Below are 19,932 nucleotides of genomic sequence, written 5' to 3'. Positions count from 1 at the left end.
ATTTCTGTTAGCTGTGATAAGTGCTGTGAAAATATGTTGACCTTGCCTTGATTTACAATAAATACTGGTAGAATCACCTCAATAAAGAGGGCTTACGTGGTAATCTGTTTTATGATGTTTTTCACATTTACCATGATGGCTTTAAATGCATCTTGGATTTGACAGCTAATAAATGTTACTATTATAAATGTCAATATGAATGATTGCCAGCCACAGGACATTCATCCATAATATTTACTGTGGAATGACATTGTGAAGTTCCTTTAATATATTTGTACCCTATACATTCCCCACAGATGAAATGAATCCAATACTTTTAAGATACTCTTCTCAGTGTTAAATTGTTTCTACCATAGTTTATGGGTGTTTGGAATGACAAGAATGTCCTGACCCTGCTTGGAGCTCATCAGTTTATGATGTAAGGAGGTGTAGGTATGAGACATGCCAACACACAACCAAGCACCTGCTGAAACAAGATCATAAACACAGTTTCTTGTTTCACAGGAGGCCAAGCAATATATGCCTTGTGTGCTGCTCTTTGACAGGTACTTAGTGATGATTTGGGATAGAATTGGTCTTCAGTAACCATTATGCTTATGATAATAAGGGGGCCATGGGGTAGCCTAGTGGTTAAAGCATTGGCTTGTCACGCCGAAGACCCGGGTCGATTCCCCACATGGGTACAATGTGTGAAGCCCATTTCTGGTGTTCCCCACCATGATATTGCTGGAATATTGCTATACTCACTCACTATGATAGTAGGTGACTAAAGGGGTCTGGTGATCAAGCTCTCAAACATGGTTGATACATGTAATTGTATCCCAATTACATGGATCGATGCTCATGATGATTGTCTGTGCCAAATTTTGTGACCATTGGTTCGAATCCTAGATTGGTCCTGATCATATTTCTAGGCTTGTCAGCACTATACTATGGCTTCCATCACTTCAGGTTGGCCCCCAACATCAAGTTTATGACTGGAATACTGTCCATGCAATGTTAAGACCCTGCAACTGTGTCATTCTTCAGCCTGTCTTCTGTAAGGGGAAGTGGGAGGCAGGATGTGTGGTGGAAACTAATCAATATACAGGTTAACTTAGATGAAAAATAGGTCAGTTAAAGTGTCTGGTTGATAGCTGTAATTAATGTCTCTAAACACATGGGTCCACACTGTCAACAGACATGACCTTTCAGTATGATGATCCATATAATATAGTTTGTAATGAGATTCAGACAGTACTGTTATTGTTCAGACAGTTCCGGTCCAAATATCTAGACAGTACAGCTCTTGTCTAGATGGCCAAATGGTACAGTTCTTGTCTAGATGTCCATTTGGTACTGTTCTTTTCTAGATGACCAGACGGTACAGTTCTTGTCTAGATGTCCAGATGGTACTGTTCTTGTCTAGATGACCAGACGGTACAGTTCTTGTCTAGATGTCCAGACAGTACAGTTCTTGTCTAGATGTCCAGACTGTTCTTGTACTCCAGGCGGTTCTTGTCTAGATGACCAGACGGTTTTCGCGCTTTTAGCAATATTCCAGCAATATCTGCGGCTGAGGGGACACCAGAAATGGGCTTACAGTTCTTGTCTAGATGTCCAGACAGTACAGTTCTTGTCTAGATGTCCAGATGGTACAGTTCTTGTCTAGATGTCCAGACAGTACAGTGCTTGTCTAGATGTCCAGACGGTACAGTTCTTGTCTAGATGTCCAGACGGTACAGTTCTTGTCTAGATGTCCAGACGGTACAGTTCTTCTCTAGATGACCAGACGGCACTGTTCTTGTCTAGATGTCCAGACGGTTCAATTCTTTTCCAGATGACCAGATGGTACAGTTCTTGTCTAGATGTCTAGGTGGTACAGTTCTTGTCTAGATGTCCAGACAGTAAAGTTCCTGTCTAGATGTCCAGAAAATTCAGTTCTTATCTAGATGTCCACAGGTCCTTGATTCAAGACCATGCTCCTGTGACCATGTCACATCCTAATACTGAACCCAAGTCACGAACACATAACAGACAATGAATCTTGAACAAACTCATCCACTGTGACAACATAAAACATTATGAACACAATTTATCACTTAAGTATAGGATAAAGCATGACCCACGGGCATTACAAAGAAGTAAGGATGTTTTCCCGAGGGCATTCCTTGAGGGATAACATTCTTACTTTTTGTAATGCCCGAGGGTCATGCTTTATCCAACTTATAAACTGACTGAAGATGTACTTTAGATATAATTTCAATATTTGGTATTTACTGTTGAAAGCAACTGGGATGACACTGGCTGCCGACGCCTCACCTTGCACTCGCAATTTATCATTTAAAACCATGTACAAAAGCAATCCAAATAGTTTTGTCAGAAACTATCTACACCCAACAGGCTTGCATCTCGCCCCTCATCATAATTACAAATAACTCAATATAGTTCAGATGTGTTTCATTTTATCCCAATTGCAAAGATCGATGCTCGTGGATGTTGATCACTGGATTGTCTGGTCCAGACTCGATTATTTACAGACTGCCACCATATGGATGGAATATTGCTGAGTGCAGCATTAAACAACAAATTAACCAACCAATCAGATGTGTTTCTGATGTACATTTCTGTATACTTTGGATGTATTTCCAATATATTTCTGTGTATTTCTGAGATACTTTCAATGTATTTCAATCTACTTTGAATATATTTCCCGTATGGGTATCTCTATGAATGTGAGTTAATATGGTTTTCTCTGTTACCAGCTATTACATGTCATCGCAGCCTGAGATCATTAAATCTAATTCTGATTGGCCTTATGGAACGTGTTTATTGCCACCGAAGCAGGTTTCTGAATGGATACGGCCTGACATGTTCATTATCTCTGAATGTTGCCCAGTGTGTTGAGAAATGATTTATAATCTGCATCAGACAACTCACTGTGAGATAATTATTGTAATCATAACCACATTGTCAGAAATCAGGACACTGCTGGTCATTTGTGCCATGGCTCCCTGATGTGGAGGTTTTGTATGATCATTTCAGAAGCTCGTTACGGTTGTGTTGGAACGGACTGACATATCTGCTATTTATATGCTCTGTAGGTAGTGACTACATGTATGAACAAATCTCTGTGGGAGCTGACTAAATGGAACTGGGGCCCCAGCAATCTAGGTTGGTCGTAAGAGCTGACTAAATGGAACTGGGGCCCCAGCAATCTAGGTTGGTCGTAAGGGGTGACTACAGTAAATGTATCTTGTGGTCCCAGCAACCTTTGATAGTCATAAGAGGTGACTAATTGGATCTTGTTGTCCCAGCAACCTATGTTGGTCGAAGAGAGGTGACTGTGGTCCCACAACCTATGATAGTTAAAGAGGTGAGTGGTCCCAGCAACCTATGATAGTCGTAAGAGGTGACTACGGTAAATGTATCTTGTGGTCCCAGCAACCTATGATAGTTGTAAGAGGTGACTACGGTAAATGTATCTTGTGGTCCCAGCAACCTATGATAGTCATAAGAGGTGACTACGGTAAATGTATCTTGTGGTCCCAGCAACCTATGATAGTCGTAAGAGGTGACTACGGTAAATGTATCTTGTGGTCCCAGCAACCTATGATAGTTGTAAGGGGTGACTACAGTAAATGTATCGTGTGGTCCCACCAACCTATAATGGTCGTAAGAGGTGACTAAACCTTGTAGTCAGACTCTATAACCTGATGGTTGATAACCTGATGGTGTGGATCATTATTCAAAATAAAATCAATCATTGTATTTTCTTTCGTGATTTGATTCTTAACAGGCATATTGCTCTTGTGTCACTGAGTGAGGCATTAAATCCACAAAATTTAAGAATTTTTGGAACCATTATACCTTATGTGGAGAATTGAACCCAGGCCTTTGGTGTGAAAGCAAACACCTTTACCACTAGTCTACTTACTACATCTGTTGGAAAGTGACAAATATGTTATGAAGGGTTAGAAGTAACATATCATTGATGCAGAAGCTTGTTTCAAGTCTGCCAAATCATGTCTGTTTCTGTTCATAGCTACGAGTGACTACAATTTGTATCCCATGTACAGCAGCTATGCATTTATTAGAAACGATGAAATGTTTGTGGTGAATGTTGTGTGGTTACTGGTGCTACTTGGTCTGCCCTGCCACCACTAGTGTTCGTGCATCAAAGGATATTACATCCTCCTATCCATGGAGATTTGCTCCTAATGCCGATTTGTCTGCATGCAACTTTGGTCTTACGTTCCACTGACATCCAACCTTGCTAAGGCTCAACAGCTTCCCAGCAACCTTCGGGGATGATAGAATGTTAAACTAAGGCAATTTAAGTTGTAAAGTTGCTGTGAGCACGATTTAAGTAGAAGCACAGTCTCGTGAGATTTCAGATCAAAATCTTGCCCTCTCTGACTTCAATTATGCATGGTCTGAGCAATTTGAACAAATATTTTAAAGATTTTTCAACCGAAACAACACACATGAAAGTCACATTTTGTAGCTCCCTCAAAAGACCATAACACGTGTACCTGCTACATCTGCGTGTTGGTATCCATTTGGAAACTTTCAGAATATATTTTGACTGGAAATGCCATTTTGGATTCTCAAGGGTTAAATTTGGCTCGCATTTGTAGTTAATATCCGCTCCGAGGTGTTTATACTGTTACTCGGCAGACAATGCCACAATTGGTGAAATCAGTCATGTCTTGATGATGACAACATGCTGGTGCTAATTCCATGACGATTTAAGGAAGGGTCTGTGAGAGGCGTTGGGCTGTTGCTACGTTGTGGCACTGATCAAATTATTGCTCTAGATGGTTTGTCCATTGATTTGAGCCTCAGTCTTTTAGGGTCAGACAGAATTTACAGTGACAAGATCAATAACAGCCACCTAATGGTGGTAGTTCTCCACTGATAAATACCTCTGCGTAAATTTCAGTAAAGTGATCACTTTGTTAGATTCACAGATATGTTTTTCGAAATGTCCTTGGAGATGTTGTATATTTTATGAGTAGGCAAAGTTCAGGAATTGCAGAAATGAATCAATGTGTTCACATTCTCCTTGCCTTCAAAAGACATCGCCATCTCAGCATTCATCTGCCTCGGAGCTATCTCCTTTTCGATATTGATTTGGAGAAAGTGAAATTTTGTCACAGACAGAATCATAATTTGACTTGCAAGACTTTCACAATCCTTTTGCTTAGACCCAGCAATACTTACTATTATCAGATCAAACCAACCAATGAAATGACACAGATCAGTGTTGGCAGAATAACACTGGAGTTAAGATTTTCACAAAACCAAATCAATATAATGTCCCTGATGACATTTAAATGTCGTAGCTGAATCCTCAGCCTTCTATTTTCTCCATTGTATGCAGTTTTAAAATCCCATTTGTTCTGTCATACCTAAACAGAGACATGGCTGTCAATTTACGTTTTCAAAATTTGGTTTGTCGGTTTTTTGAAACTTGTAAATAAAACAGATCAGAGCAGGGGAGATGGTGAAAGGTTCAGGATTTTAGGCTATACACAAAATTAACATGGTGACGTCTCATCACAGTCCTGTTTCTATGCCAGGAATAAATACTGACTTCCAGTGCCATTATATGTACACATCATGTCATAAGATTTAAGGGGACATTTGGGTAGCCTAGTGGTTAAAGCGTTCGCTCGTCACGCCAAGGACCTAGGTTCGATTCCCCACATGGGTACAATGTGTGAAGCCCATTTCTGGTGTCCCCTGCCGTGATATTGCTGGAATATTGCTAAAAGCAGTGTAAAACTAAATTCAGCCAGCCATAACATTTAAGTATACATGAAAAATAAACACAGTGGCCGAATCAGCTATTTTCCACAGTTTTACACAATCTGTATTTTTTGTCTTGCTTAACGTCATCGGATGTGATCACTGGGCACAGAACCACTTGTCCCTGTGATACACACCGTAGCAATATTATGTATTCATTTTTATTAATTATTATTTTTCTGATTGTATTAACTTAGAAGAGATTAAATGGCTTTCTATGTATTTGTCATTTAGATTGGTTCGTTGATAATATATTGATTGGTTTGAACAATTTGAGCTGAACCAATGATCAGTGATAATATACCAACCAACTCCTATGGCTAGCAGCATACGAGGATGGTATAGTGTATTGTTACAAATCGAGCTTGGGATACCTAAGCATGTTTTAAATTTGTCAAACTAAAAAATGTTACTTATATAATCAACCAACTGTGACTTCACCCCTCAAAACAATATTGTCTCCAGAATCACCATTACATTGATTCTGGATAATGTCGGAGTAAGTTTGTGGACACTTTCAACAGCACACAGATTTGGAATGTGACACTATTTTCCTATAAAGTTTGTCCTGTATGTAAATCAGGTCCTTGGTTGTCTGTGGAAATCATGGGATTCCGTATGGCCTGTGTAATGGCTGGTGCTGCTGGGTGTTGACGTTTTGTGGGGCTAGCATTATGTAAATCCCTAATCTTGCTGTGTAAAAAGCAAATCCAGAGAATACATACAAGGGTGCTGTTCCTCAAAGTGATCCTAGCACAAAGGTGATCATAACTCTTATACTTTAACCTGGGCATGCTCTGACATAGTATCACATGGTTACAATCACTGGATTGTCTGCTCCAGACTCAGTTTGTTTACAAACAACATTGTACAGCTGTAATACCGCTGAATCAAATATATACTCATGATATACCGTAGTCACAATTGTTCAATCCACTCTGCTTTTAGCAGAGATTTCTGAATATGGAAAGGGTTTTTTGTTGTTTCTATTTCGATAGGATCTATTCATTTATGTACATATTTTAAATCATGTCGCAGAAAAGTTTTCTGTCTATTTGAAGAAGCAATAAAACATTCAGTCAGCTGACTTTCTTCAGTCGACACTTAGTTCAGATGGTCCTTTAAGCCTTGTGTGTAGATGTTGACTGACACTAGTGACAATGTCAGGAGTGATTGGAATGTTAGAAAATGATCATGCCCAGGTGTTCAATGATTTTGTACTCTTGTCAAATGAAATGATAGATCACAGTAAATGGGACCATTAAATTCATATTTGTTTGTTGCTAAACATTGCACAAAATAATTCTAGCCATAAAATGTTAATAACTGAATCTGGATCAGACAATCCAGTGACTGGCACTGTGAGCGATGATCCTCATCATTGGTGTACAGTGATACGAACAGAACAGAGTCTCAACCTCACAACCCAATACATTTATCCACCATTGTAAAGTGCAAGACTTGCTGGAGACCCATTCCAAGTTGGAATCCCCATGGGGTCTCAGATTCATTGAAAATTAATCCACAAATACCAACAAATACTCGACGGACATATCAACTAACACTAGTTAGCATATGTGCACTGACACTGAAACATCTTCCTGGGAAATAGTTCCTATCTGTTATTTAAGAAATGAAAGACAATTGTACCAATATATTCCTAAGGGACATGTCAGGGTGATTTGTGTTGCGATCAGTAATTGTCTATTGACCTTTGAAAATACATGACACCTTGGAATTTGTAAGCTTCAAGGAAAGTAACTAGATGTTGATGTTCATCTCAGATGGGTATGTAGATCAGTGACTTGTCCCATTCATCACCAGCCAAGGCTCGGTTTAACAACATCCGCCATTTCTGCGCCTTGCCCAATGGAAGCCACGAGTCTGTGTTGTTTCTGGCTGCAGAATCAGATAGTGTCATACAGGTTCCAGTTCCAATATTGTCGGGTCACTAATGTGTAGTATCTATGTAAACTGGTGCGATTACCTCGGCCCAATTAACACTTCAGTGGTTTTGTCTCCCTGTTATCTCTCAGCGTGAGTTCATCGGAGTGGAAAACAGAAGATTGCCACTAAAGTTTGACCAAACAACATGCTAATGTGCCAGGCTTTCTCCATCTGTTAGTGTCTGACTTGGGCCATTTATATGTACTGGACACAGGGCCTTCTAGAAGGGCCTCATTGTCTTTGAATCTGATAAAGGTCAGACAATCAGCCATGATTCTCTGTGGAATGAAGCATCAGGTATATGCCACCTACACTAAGTTACTCTACCAGCTTGGTGATGCTGGAGATTAGTACAATTGACATATGTGTTGTTCGTCCTTATTTAGTGGAATTATTTATACAACTACATCAAATATGTACAATATCAGCACTTTTATCAGTAAGTCTAATCAGAGAAACTGTTTTGTGGCAGTAAAGGTTAAGCAGTTACACGGAGAAGAAAATAAAAGAATTATGGATTTATTTGTGAATATGATTTTGAACTTCAGGTGTAGACATTATATCTTTGTAGTTTTCATTTACTGCTAGTTTGATATTTTACCTTGCTGATTTTGAATATTGATCAGTGAGTAAGTGAGTATGGTTTACTCAGCGTTTAGCGATATTCCAGCAATATCACGGCGGGGGACACCAGACATGGGCTTATTTTGTTATCGCTGGAATATTGCTAAAAAGCGGCGTACAACCATACTCACTCACTCATCCTAATGGCTCCATACAGATTGCTGACATGAACAAGAAATACTCCTGAGCATATTCATAATTATTTAGATAAAATATCACCCAGATGGACTCTCTCTGATCATTCGAAATGATAAAACAAGCTTCTGATACTTTGAAATCATAGTTTTCCTTTCAGTTCCGGTATTGTTTCTTTATGAGATATGCTGCATGGCGTTGGAGAATACTAAAACTTTACTGAGGCCCCTTCATCTGGTCGGTAGCAGGCAGAGTGTAAATGAAGGCTGAGAATAATGTATCATGAATTGAAATTGAGCAGTTTCATGTTGGATAGAAATATTTCAGCTGGGATTCCTTTCTACCAAACTCTTGTTAAGTTCACACGTAATGTTGGAGGATTTTAGAATGTTATTCATTCATCCAACAGATCTGCCACTTCACCTCCATATAACATGCAAACTAATTTGAGGTAGTGCCAGTTTAAAACACTGCATGTTGATTGTTCATCACATGCATCGATCGCAAACAGTTTTACTGAAATTGATGACTGCCTCTTTCAACTGTTTTGGCATCTGTATCAATGGGCATTGTAAGCAATGGTTCCCCTTCTTCAAGAGTTGGTTTCTTATGTGGCCATTTAATGCATAGATGCTAATATTTTTATGTTTCAATTCAGCTTCATTTATTTCATGCTTTTCTGAAGTTATTTGTTGTGTTGAAGCTGAGCTTGGTGTTGCTAATGATTCTAAATGCTGTTCAATGGAACAAGTGACTGTTTTGTTGTGGCCAATTTTGCTTCATTGCACCCTTTCAGCCATAATGGCAGAGTAAGTGTGCTAAATGTGTGGTATTGAAGAGAGTAATCATTGGCATCGCTAATTAATGACTGGAGCATTACTTGTCTATTTCACTGTGCACTTGCACATTTCAATGGGAGTGTTTGGGAATGTCAGCCTTGTTAGCTTTGATTTATGAAGGGAACTAATAGGGTTTATGCTTGGATATTTCATTTGTAATTACAGGGGTAGGTTTAAGAAAAAGTAATCTACTTGCTCCGTCCCAAGAAAATGAACAAATTTAATATACTCTACTCAAAGGGAGTTAAAGAACATCTAAAGACTGCAACCCAAAGTTGGAAACTGTATATGAAATAAAGAATTATTAAAATCTCATTGATCAGAAAACTACACATACAAAATTGATACAACCATTTTAAACTTATTGATCCAATGCTTTTTATGTTGTCTTTGGCTACTGACTTCCTTTTGTAAAGAGCCTTCTCATAAGTAAGAACATATGCATCTTGATGCAGCAATGTAAGATTCATCCCTTTAAACAGTAGCAGGATCTATGTTTCTCCCTACAAGATTGACTCACACAAGTAATGTCAAATCAAATGATACATAAAAGTCTTCGAATTCGTATCATTTAACTGCTTCACTGAAAGGAAAGAATACAATTTTTCAGGACTGTAAGTCATTAAACTGTACTAGTGATAGCAGGCTGAGAACGTTTATGTGAAAATAGTTCATGCAAGTATTTACATTTGCAGATTTAGAGAAAACGATCTGTAAAGTATTTAGGAACAGAGTAAACAAATGTTTGTTTTGGGGGGAGAAATGGTTTGAACATAAGCATTGACTGACAATGGGTTTGTTCAGGAACAGAGAGCATATGAATATATCAGACCATTATTGTGACTATTCCCACGATGAGTTCAAATCTGAATAAGTGGAGGCATTTGCATCTGCATAAACAGTGTTTGTCAGTATTTAATGTATAGACATGGGCAATGATCATCATCGTTTATTCAAAGGGACAGCTTTTAAATAATTGAGGTCGGTGAATTAACTGACGTTTGGTGTGTATTGATTCTGTGACTGTTGTCGACATCAATTTCGGTCTTGTCCATTTCATCTCATGACCGTATGTTATTTTGCAAGACATATAATCAGACATCCATACTGAGATAAGAGTTGAAGAAAATTGCTTCTAGAATTGCTGGACGTGACTGTGGATAAAGGAGAGACAAGAAAAATCAGTGGCCGTATTGACCAGGTCACTCCTGAAATTGTTCTTGCATTCGGTCATTACTTAGGTTAATGAGGTCATCTCATTGTGAAGCTGGTTCTTGAATTGAGGACAGAGGGGAGGTGGACTGTGTTAGGTTTCAGACACTGATTGGGAAGACGTACTTGTTAATCAAAGAGCACCCACTATTTATCATGATCATGGTGATGAAGAAACTGTTCGTAAACACATTATCATAATGTAAGGCTCATAGAGATTTGGCAGTCCAAACTTCCTTCCTTGACAGGAAAACTGGGAAGCACATCTTTTGTGAAAATTAGGATTTTGATTTTTTTTCTTAATTAAAATGGCATCTATCTGTGATATCATAGGATGTATATTGATATACTATTCTACCCTTTTGATATCGGATGTATATATTGATATGATGTTCTAACCATCAGAGGGTGTATACTTGTATATATGTGATATCAGAAGGTATACTTTTGTATCCATATGATATCGGAGTGTATACTTGTTATATTGTTGTATATATGTGATATGATAGGTTGTATACAATTCTCTGCTTTGTAGAGTTAATATACTATTACACAGTTCTATAACTGGCATCAGAAGATGTATTTTGATACACTGTTGTATATGTAGTCTGGTATTCATGCCCACATAATTACCACGTATGAGCAAATGTTGCTATTTTCTACAGATGTCAAGATTATTGATATATATCAATGTCTAAAAGGTCAGCAGTACCTCACTCCCTTCCATGACCTACTTTCATGATTAAGATACCACTTCCTCACCAATGCAGTCAGAGCTGCAAAACGTTGTTTAAACTATGAAGTAACCTCCAGTGTTACATCACAGTACTGCCCAAGGAATCGTCCCCAAAACTATATGCTCTCATATTAATCCATTTGATAAAAATTAGCAAACTAACATATAAACATTTGTATACATTCAAATTAAGTAATGCTTCATCCAAACATGTAAATTGTTTTAAGAAAACTTATGCCACTGATTAAACCTTTATGCAAAACCATTAACATGATGATGATTTTCCAGTATGCCGTCATAAAGTGAATTTAATAACTGTGCCAGGAGCAGTAGAATACAGACAAACCCACTTTATTTCACATTTTTAGATCATCTGGATTTTTTAAATACATATCTAAGAGATAGGTATTGTGACAACAAGCCAACAATCGTCTTTAAGCTTTCAAGATCAAGTCTGGTGCCAGTACACTATGTCCATATAATATCTCTACTATGACAGTAGCATGGTATATTGTTCCTCCTTGTGTGCTAGCTTCATGAAGTCCAGACGTTGTCTCTGATTATATATAATAATAAGTCAATTCAAATTGAAAAGGAACCCCAATGACCTGTACCTGAGGACAACATAGACATTTATGGCTTTCGCAGTGCGTGAAGGGCTGGATGGGAGGGAAAATGTGGTTGAGGGACTGTGAGGCAGACTACACAAAGTCCAGTAGACTAATGCTCCGTCTCTGTATATATATAATCTTGTTGGCAACAAATAATCCCATTTAAATTGAAAAGGAGCCCAGTGAGATGGGAGAATCAGAACCTGAGGAAATGTAGACTTGCTTCATTTAGACTTTAGCAATAAGGGAGGGCCAGGCAGTAGGGAAAATAATGTGGTTGGGGGACTGTGAGACAGACTACATGAAGTCCAGCTGAACTGTTGCCTTGAGGGTTTGGATGGAGTCTAACCATGAACAAACACACAAGGCAAGGTACATAGCACAGGCAGTGATTGCTTTCATCACAGTCCCCCTCGCTGTGTTGACTTGGCAGAAGACTACAACCGCTCTGTGATTAAGTTTAACATTAGCTCAAGTGAATACATACTGATCAGGCACACCAGCATATCTTCATTACAGTGAGACATTGCATTAGCTTTGTAATTTATTATAACCTTTGATCTACTTGATACAGTTAGTGTGTGTGTAATGTCTATGGTCGGAAGCCATGTTGGTTCAGGCTTTGTGTTTCTTAGATCTGTGTTCCTGTTAAGACATAATGAAGAATTGTGATACAGAAGTCTTTGGTGGTGATGTTCCACAGGTCCATGTTCTAATGTTGGTGATAAAGTCCAACTAGATCATGTTATTTGCTCTGACTACCTAACCTTTTCTTACTCTTCTTTATGTTGGCTAAGACTGACTGACTGACTGAGTTTGGTTTTACGCCGCTTTTAGCAATATTCCAGCAACATCACGGCGGGGGAACACCAGAAATGGGCTTCACACATTGTACCCATGTGGGGATTCGAACCCGGGTCTTCGGCGTGACGAGCCAACGCTTTAACCATTAGGCTACCCCACGGCCCCTGTTGGCTAAGAAGATCCAATGGGGCCCACCATTGGATGTTCTGGAAGGAACCTGCGATTTGGGGGTAACTTATTTTGTTCCATACATGTTGGAAGAAACAGATACTATTGCAGTAATTGAGCCTATGTTAGAGTGGTATTTCAATAGTGTTTCTACCCATTCCCATACTATCCCAGTAGTAAAATCAGTGTTTGAAATTACCTACAGGTGAGGTTTGCACTGACAAAGTTTTCTTGCTTTCATGATGATTGCAGTGTTCAGCAATATTTACTCACTCATAATCGCAGTATAAGTAGATTTGATACTAAAGTGGACCAATCAGAATGCAGGATTCTAAAATGTCATGATAGAATATTGTTACCATCATGTGGGCGATATACTTACCTAACATAGCTACGACGCTGATCATGTTCATGGTGAGGCTGAGGGGAGCGTCAGCATCACCGATCATGACGGCCACATGCCCAAGGCCGCCCCCAGGCACACACGCCACACATAGTAATCCAAAACGTATATCTTTATTGACAGGAAGCAACATCGCCAACCCAAACGCCACCTGGAACAGAAGGAACATCACACCATGAGTGCTAATGCAATTAATATGAGTGACACAAATCTGAACATATACTGATGGAAAGTAATAAGTAAACAATTGTAGCAAGACATTGTCTTACAGTGTTCTGAAGAAGAGTGTACCGACATTCCAGTTTACTGTGTAGAGGGCGATAACATTTGGTTCCATAATTTATTTTGTTGCTATGACCCAACACCATGAGGTTTCTAAGTTGAAAAGGGCACCAGAAGCCCATGTATTGGGGGTGGTGGGGGGGACTCAGGATCAGAGACTTCATTTATTGCATGTCATCATACTTGACTGCATTGATCGCTGTTCATGACATTAATCACTGGATTGTCTGGACCAGACTCCTTTATTTAAAGGCCAGCATCATTATATACAGGAATATTACTGAGTTTGACATTAAACAACCAAGAAATGATATCAAACATATAATAGTACTTTAGTTTAAAGACTAATGAACCAACAGCAATGAAATATGGATTATTTGAACTGCTGACAGATAATTTACATGAAGCAGAAAAGGTTTCAAATTTTACAAATTTCATCAACTAAAAGTGGGCAGCGTGTGTAGAGATTTTCTTTGTCAGTTAGTACCATGGGACAGTAACATGAGGCAGAGGTTAGCGAGTTAACAAGGATGAAAATCTAATAATTAATTTATTTTAGCCTAACAAGAAGCGTGGTAATCACCAAGTTATTCTCAAGGGTATGTGTAGGGGTAGAGTACTGTGTAAGGTGGAAGGACAATTGGGAAGCATGGCGTGGTGGGACAACCAGAAAATGTGCTGGGTCAGCAGTTCCAGCCCCTGAGGTTTCAAGCTGATAGGTTTTCACAACTTGTACATTTATGAGGTGTTAGTAGAACAACAAAATAGTCATCGGGGACCAGGAGCTGTCAGATTTCATGTGATGAATTTGTGTAGTGTTTGCTACGATTGTCAAGTGATTAGACTGCTGTGCTGGAAGGTACCGGTAATGACATTGTTCCTCGGAAAGTATTGGTCAGGTGGCTGGAAGCTCATCATTAATCTACGGTCACGACATTGCTGGAATAACTTGCATAATTCTCTATGGGGTAAAATTCTGTTATAGAATAGGATGAGTATATCAACTGTGAGAAATGTAGTCACTTATCCCTAACCAATGATGTAAATACATTGGATAGAACAAGTATATATGGATGACAACTTTTTTTATTCTAGAGCACTGGCACTTTAGAAGTTGGAAGTCAAATAGAACAAGTATAGTCAGTTTAGCTTTTATTCTAGTGCTCTAGAATAAAAGAAGTTGTCATCCATATATACTTGTTCTATCAGACTTCCAACTTCTAAAGTGCCCTCAAAGAAGTAAATACATTGGTTTTATACATACATTTACATCTTTACTGTAACCAATGTTTTGGTTCCTGGTTTGGTTCAGCAAGCTCACTTTATTCATGATAGTAAATCCAAAAGGCAACATAGGTCTGGTTACTTGACTCAGAGGTTTTCACATAGACTGCTGTGTTTGAATGTAATGACATTGTTTCGGTGAAAGATTATCTTTATGAAAACTTGTTGTGTCCATAGCCTCTGTAGCATTGTCAGATGGTCAGATTTATAACATCATGTAAATCTCAGCTGTCAGTTGGTTACACGTTCTCCTAGGCATTGTTTACTTGGTGCCTTTGTTCCACACATGTCATCACTACAGTTGTAACGATACACCATGGTTTCAATACAATATTTATCGTGGTATAGTCCTCTTGTTTCGGTATATTTTACTTCAATACACAAAGTGCATACAGAAGAAGAGAAGCACAATATTTGGGCTAGAAATGTTTATATACTACTCACACTTTGCTAAGGATCACAAAAATTCACAACTTTACTTAAATGTAGATTCATAATTTGAAATTGTATCCATTTAAAACTGGATAAATAATTAATATGGTAACCCCTCTTTAGGCAATCAGTCACTTTAATCTAACCTTATGCACTTGATACGTGAGTAACCATCAAAATGGTTTTCATGGCACCAATCAACCATTTTGCAAATCATGGAACAAGTCATTGACAAGTACACAACACCTGTCAATAGCAGGTATGGGATCCACAAGATAAAATGACATACTGAAACCTAGGAACCATGCTTACAATAAGCTAAGATATTTAACCAAATTTGACCCCACATCATAATTTTCTGTTGAATCTATGATTTGATCCTTAGCAAAGTGTGAATAGTATAGTTTGTACCATTAAATATGCAAATGATAAACTGTCACTCCATGAGGATAAATTACATAAATATACAATACCAATTGGCTGAGGATAAACAATGAACCTACCAAGAGCTTGTTGTGATATCAGGCAATTTGTAATGCTAATATTGGGCAGCACCAAAATACACAACAACAGAATGAAGGAAAACCAATAAACCGTTATTGCAATAAAGGCGTTGATTATCCACAGAACTTTGTTCATCTTTACACCTTCTAAAACTGCCTTTCAAAGAAGAACAACAGAATTGAACCGATGGTAAATATTGATAATCACGGTACATCGAGGAACGGAGTATACTTTTGCAGCTCTATTTGTTGCAGACATTTCATCAATTCCAGACCAAGGAAACTTCAATAGTCCCAGTATGTTGAACCTGACATGTTTAAAATTCCATTTTGCTTAAGTAGTTTAAAACCCCTAAAGACGTCCTTTGCCATTCGCTGAAGTAGCCAATGAAAAATGTCTTCCAAGCCAAGTCAAGTGGCTCATTGTCATTCTTTGCACCATCTGTCCAATCAAGATGCCAGGAAAGGACTGGGAAAAGCTCTCTAATAGTCTTAAATATTACACTAGCATTTGATCTGTTTAACAGAAAATGTTCATTGGAGTCTGGCCAGCCTATATTTACTGAAATGGAGATGAAAAGTGGAGACGAAAAAGAGTTTTGTTTTGGTTAAAGGCTCATGTGCTGTAATTTTGTATGTATTCATCAGATCTGGTGGGTTGAGCTGTTTATGTTCATTTTGTATTTATTCTTGATTAGGGCTAGATTGGGTAATTAAAGGCCCTGATCATGTGTATTAGGTTAAAGGTTAGCTGAATTCCTTATGTTTCTTTTCCAGGTTATGTGCTTATAGAATAGAAAGACCTGTGATCATGTAAATGTATGTGTAACTCTGAGTGTATGAAATATTGTTTATAATAAAACATCACAGACCCAGTGATGAGTATTATCATACATACACTTCTAATATGAACAGGGATGGCAATTTTCGGCTGATCCGCGGATTTCCGCGGATTTTATTTCAAATTGTTGAAATTGTGAATCGTCGAAATCCATCAAGAAACCCTCAACTCGATGACACAATATTAAGTTTTCAGCTGAAAATAGATTTTCCTGTTGCCATCCCTGTTTAAATGCAAAAATATAAATATAAATGTTGTTTTACCCTAACTTTTTTACCATAACCAATTTTGTTATCTGTAGTACCTTCACATTTTTATTTCATTCTCCAAAGTTATTGTGATGATAAACAGAACTTCTTTGAAAGGCATTTAGAACTTATTTATCCAATATGAATATAGCAACTCCAACCATCATTGATTTGCCTTAGAAAGAATTTGATATTATTCTTTATTTGACTTGGTGTAGCACGTTTAGGGACTGACAGAGCATATCTCTCTGGGTGTATGGCAGACATTTTGTCAATGTTGTTATGAGCTATAAATGTAACCTTGTTTTTCATGAAAAGAAATCAAAATGATATGGCTTTGACCTTTAAGTCAGTGTTTTTAGTGAAGGACTTGAATCTTTTATTATTGCTTAATGTTGGTAGATGCCCAGACTGGGAAAAAATCTTGACGTTAGGATTTTTGAAAACAGCAAAAAAATCCTTCGTGAATATATCATAGTGGGAGATTTTGGTAATTTGATTTGTCACAATTGTATTGATTTGATCACCTTGAGACTGGGGTCTAGAGTTGTCTGCCAAGTCTCATTGTTTATCCTTAGTTGCACAGCCAGGTTCATTCAAAACTTTCTTGTTGCTCTATGGACCCAACCAGTTGATATTCTGGGCAGTGGGATGAGAATAGCCACCATTCGGTCCTGCAGATGTCAATTCAAACCCAGCATCCCCACAGTGCAATGAACATCACTTACTGGAGTCCCATTCTAGCTCGGAATCCCCATGCTATGAGCAGTTTTGGTTCTATATGATGAAATAGATGTCCCTACCATCGGAAATATATTACATTTATCTGAGAAGTAAAAACCTCCCCTTGAAATGTGAAATTATTGATTCTTTACAGTTGAAAATCAAAGTCAATAAAATGTCTGATGAAAATTAGTAATTTTTCCTAAAAAAGACCTTTTTAATATCAATAAAAAGTTAAATGTGCAAATTTCTTCATATCAATGAAAAAACGAAGGTGTTATTTTGCTGGGTATTTCAGGCCAGATGTAATCTGTTTTGGTCAAGTGAGAAATGAGTTATTGACCAAAGATGTGCAAATTCAAGAGAACACTGTTGGAATGTTGTCGTGGAAAGGACATGGAGTCACGTTTTGGATTAAGCTGAGGTCATCATTCTGTGTTCCAGTTCTGGGACTGTCCAATACTTAGCGCCAACTTACCATAAAACGTTGGAGAGAGGGCATAAAGCACAAATAACTTTATATTCTGAATGGCCTCTTGATTGCTTTGATGCACCAGATATTGAACCCAGTGTTAGAAAGTAATCTTCTGAAAATATGGAAGAAATTCTTCACATGGAATATCCTTGCCAAATGCCTTCAGTGTGCAATATTTTCATTAAGAAGTTTCTAAAAACTTATTCAAGTTCTTTTTAGATGATATTCTAATTGATGTAATTTAGTAAGAATTCCTTTGTTCATAAAGGGACAAAATCAATCACTTTGAAGACTGAATTATTTTTACTTCAAATGTAAGTTATTTGTTTCCAGATGATGGTAGAAAATGGTAAAAACATTGTCAGTTTGTTGTGAATTTATTATTTTGTTTTGAAAGGGCAATGTAAGCTTGAGAAAGAAATCCCTTTGCATCTTTTTATTGTCTTTGTAATTTAAAGGTGAACATATTGAGTGGATTTCATGAGAAAAAGACAATACATGAGTCTTAGCTCGGTAGGCACAACACGAAGGTTAATCTTGAGCAAGAGGAGTACAGAGTGCTAAGGGCAGTTCCAGATGAAAATAAAATGGTGAATAAGCTATTTAACTTTAAAATAAAAGATGTATTATGTATTTTGGAACATAAAAATATGTCATGTAGGCAGGAAACAATGTCTGCGATTCCACGAGTCTGTATGATGGCATTCTTCCAAGTTACATAGACACAGTGCACTGTTCCTTGCTTCTGAACACTTTATTGCGTGAGTGATATGCTGAATGTGACTTCATTTATTTACACAGGTAATAACTGGGTGCGTCCTAACACCTGAATACCTTGTAATGAGCCTGTGTAGAAATCCCCTGCCACCTAGATTAGTGCCAAGTGCTGTCTTGATGAAGTGCTTGTCAGGTTTACATCTGTGACTGTAAGGGAATTCAGTACTGGGCAGCCTGTTGCAGTTTGCTATAGAAAATTTAGGACCCCGGGTAACTTGAATGTTTAGTGTTAAAAAATAGGAGGGTGTTATTAAATGGACACAGAAACATCATTATTGCATCCCAATGGACACTTAAGAAGATACATTGTTCCGAATTCTTGACTTATATTGTAATGGTCTTGTATTAAGGCAGCATTTAAAATTCCTGCCTGCCCAACCGTCCGGAACGGTTTATTTTCATCTCGGGCGGTCAAATTTCAAAAGTAGCCTGTCCAGTGGTCTGGTAGATATGTTTACCCCTAACAGTAAATATTTCATAATATCAGACAGGTTCTCTTGTCGTCAGTTTGAGGTGTTTAGGGTATTATGAAAATTATGTTAAACTACTTATGATTGGACAGTTCAAGTTACGATAACCAATCACAACACGTGTAATTTCATTTTGTTGTTGAAAACCGGACAGGCAAGTTTGTATCCGGACTGGTAATTTTTTAAAGTTACCAGTTCGCTGTTTGGCTTGGAATTTTGGGAGTTTTAATTAAGGTAAGTATCAAATGTTATAGTGCTACAATTCCCTGGCTGTACTGACTAGACTGTAACAGGGAGTCAGGAAATATTTAAAAAATCAAATTAAGAAAAAAAAAATCTTATAGTGTTTGACACTATACCATTGCATTTTAAATGAAAAAAATCATCCATAACTTCAAATACAGATGGGGGTTGGGGTGGGGTGGGGTGTTTTTTGGATAGCCTAGTGGTTAAAACATTTGCTCAGCACACCAAAGACCCGGGTTTGATTCCCCGCATGGGTACTATGTGTGAAGCCCATTTCTGATGTCCCCCGCTGTGATATTGCTAGAATATTGCTGAAGCAGTGTAAAACTAACTCACTCACTCCACTCACTCACTCAAACACAGATGATGCTGTATCTAG

General features: G+C 38.0%; 2 protein-coding genes across 4 annotated transcripts in view; one reads left to right on the top strand and one right to left on the bottom strand.

The window, feature by feature from the left end:
- The window catches only part of LOC124285828 (trafficking protein particle complex subunit 13-like), a 194,562-nt gene that overhangs the window by 35,761 nt on the left and 138,869 nt on the right, over nucleotides 1-19,932 (top strand). The gene's annotated exons all lie outside the window — the stretch shown is intronic.
- Nucleotides 1-19,932, bottom strand: part of LOC124285826 (solute carrier family 10 member 6-like) — a 48,015-nt gene that overhangs the window by 9,548 nt on the left and 18,535 nt on the right. The window contains exon 2 of the mRNA XM_046722093.1: nucleotides 13,252-13,423. Coding sequence (XP_046578049.1) covers nucleotides 13,252-13,423 — 172 coding nt within the window. The remainder of the gene's footprint in view (nucleotides 1-13,251; nucleotides 13,424-19,932) is intronic.

Source organism: Haliotis rubra, unplaced genomic scaffold, assembly GCF_003918875.1.
Source record: "Haliotis rubra isolate DU_JTF1 unplaced genomic scaffold, ASM391887v1 Scf37, whole genome shotgun sequence".
In the NCBI taxonomy this organism is placed as follows: Eukaryota; Metazoa; Mollusca; class Gastropoda; order Lepetellida; family Haliotidae; genus Haliotis; species Haliotis rubra.
Note: the sequence above shows the minus strand (reverse complement) of the source record. Positions and strands in the feature narration are given on the sequence as shown.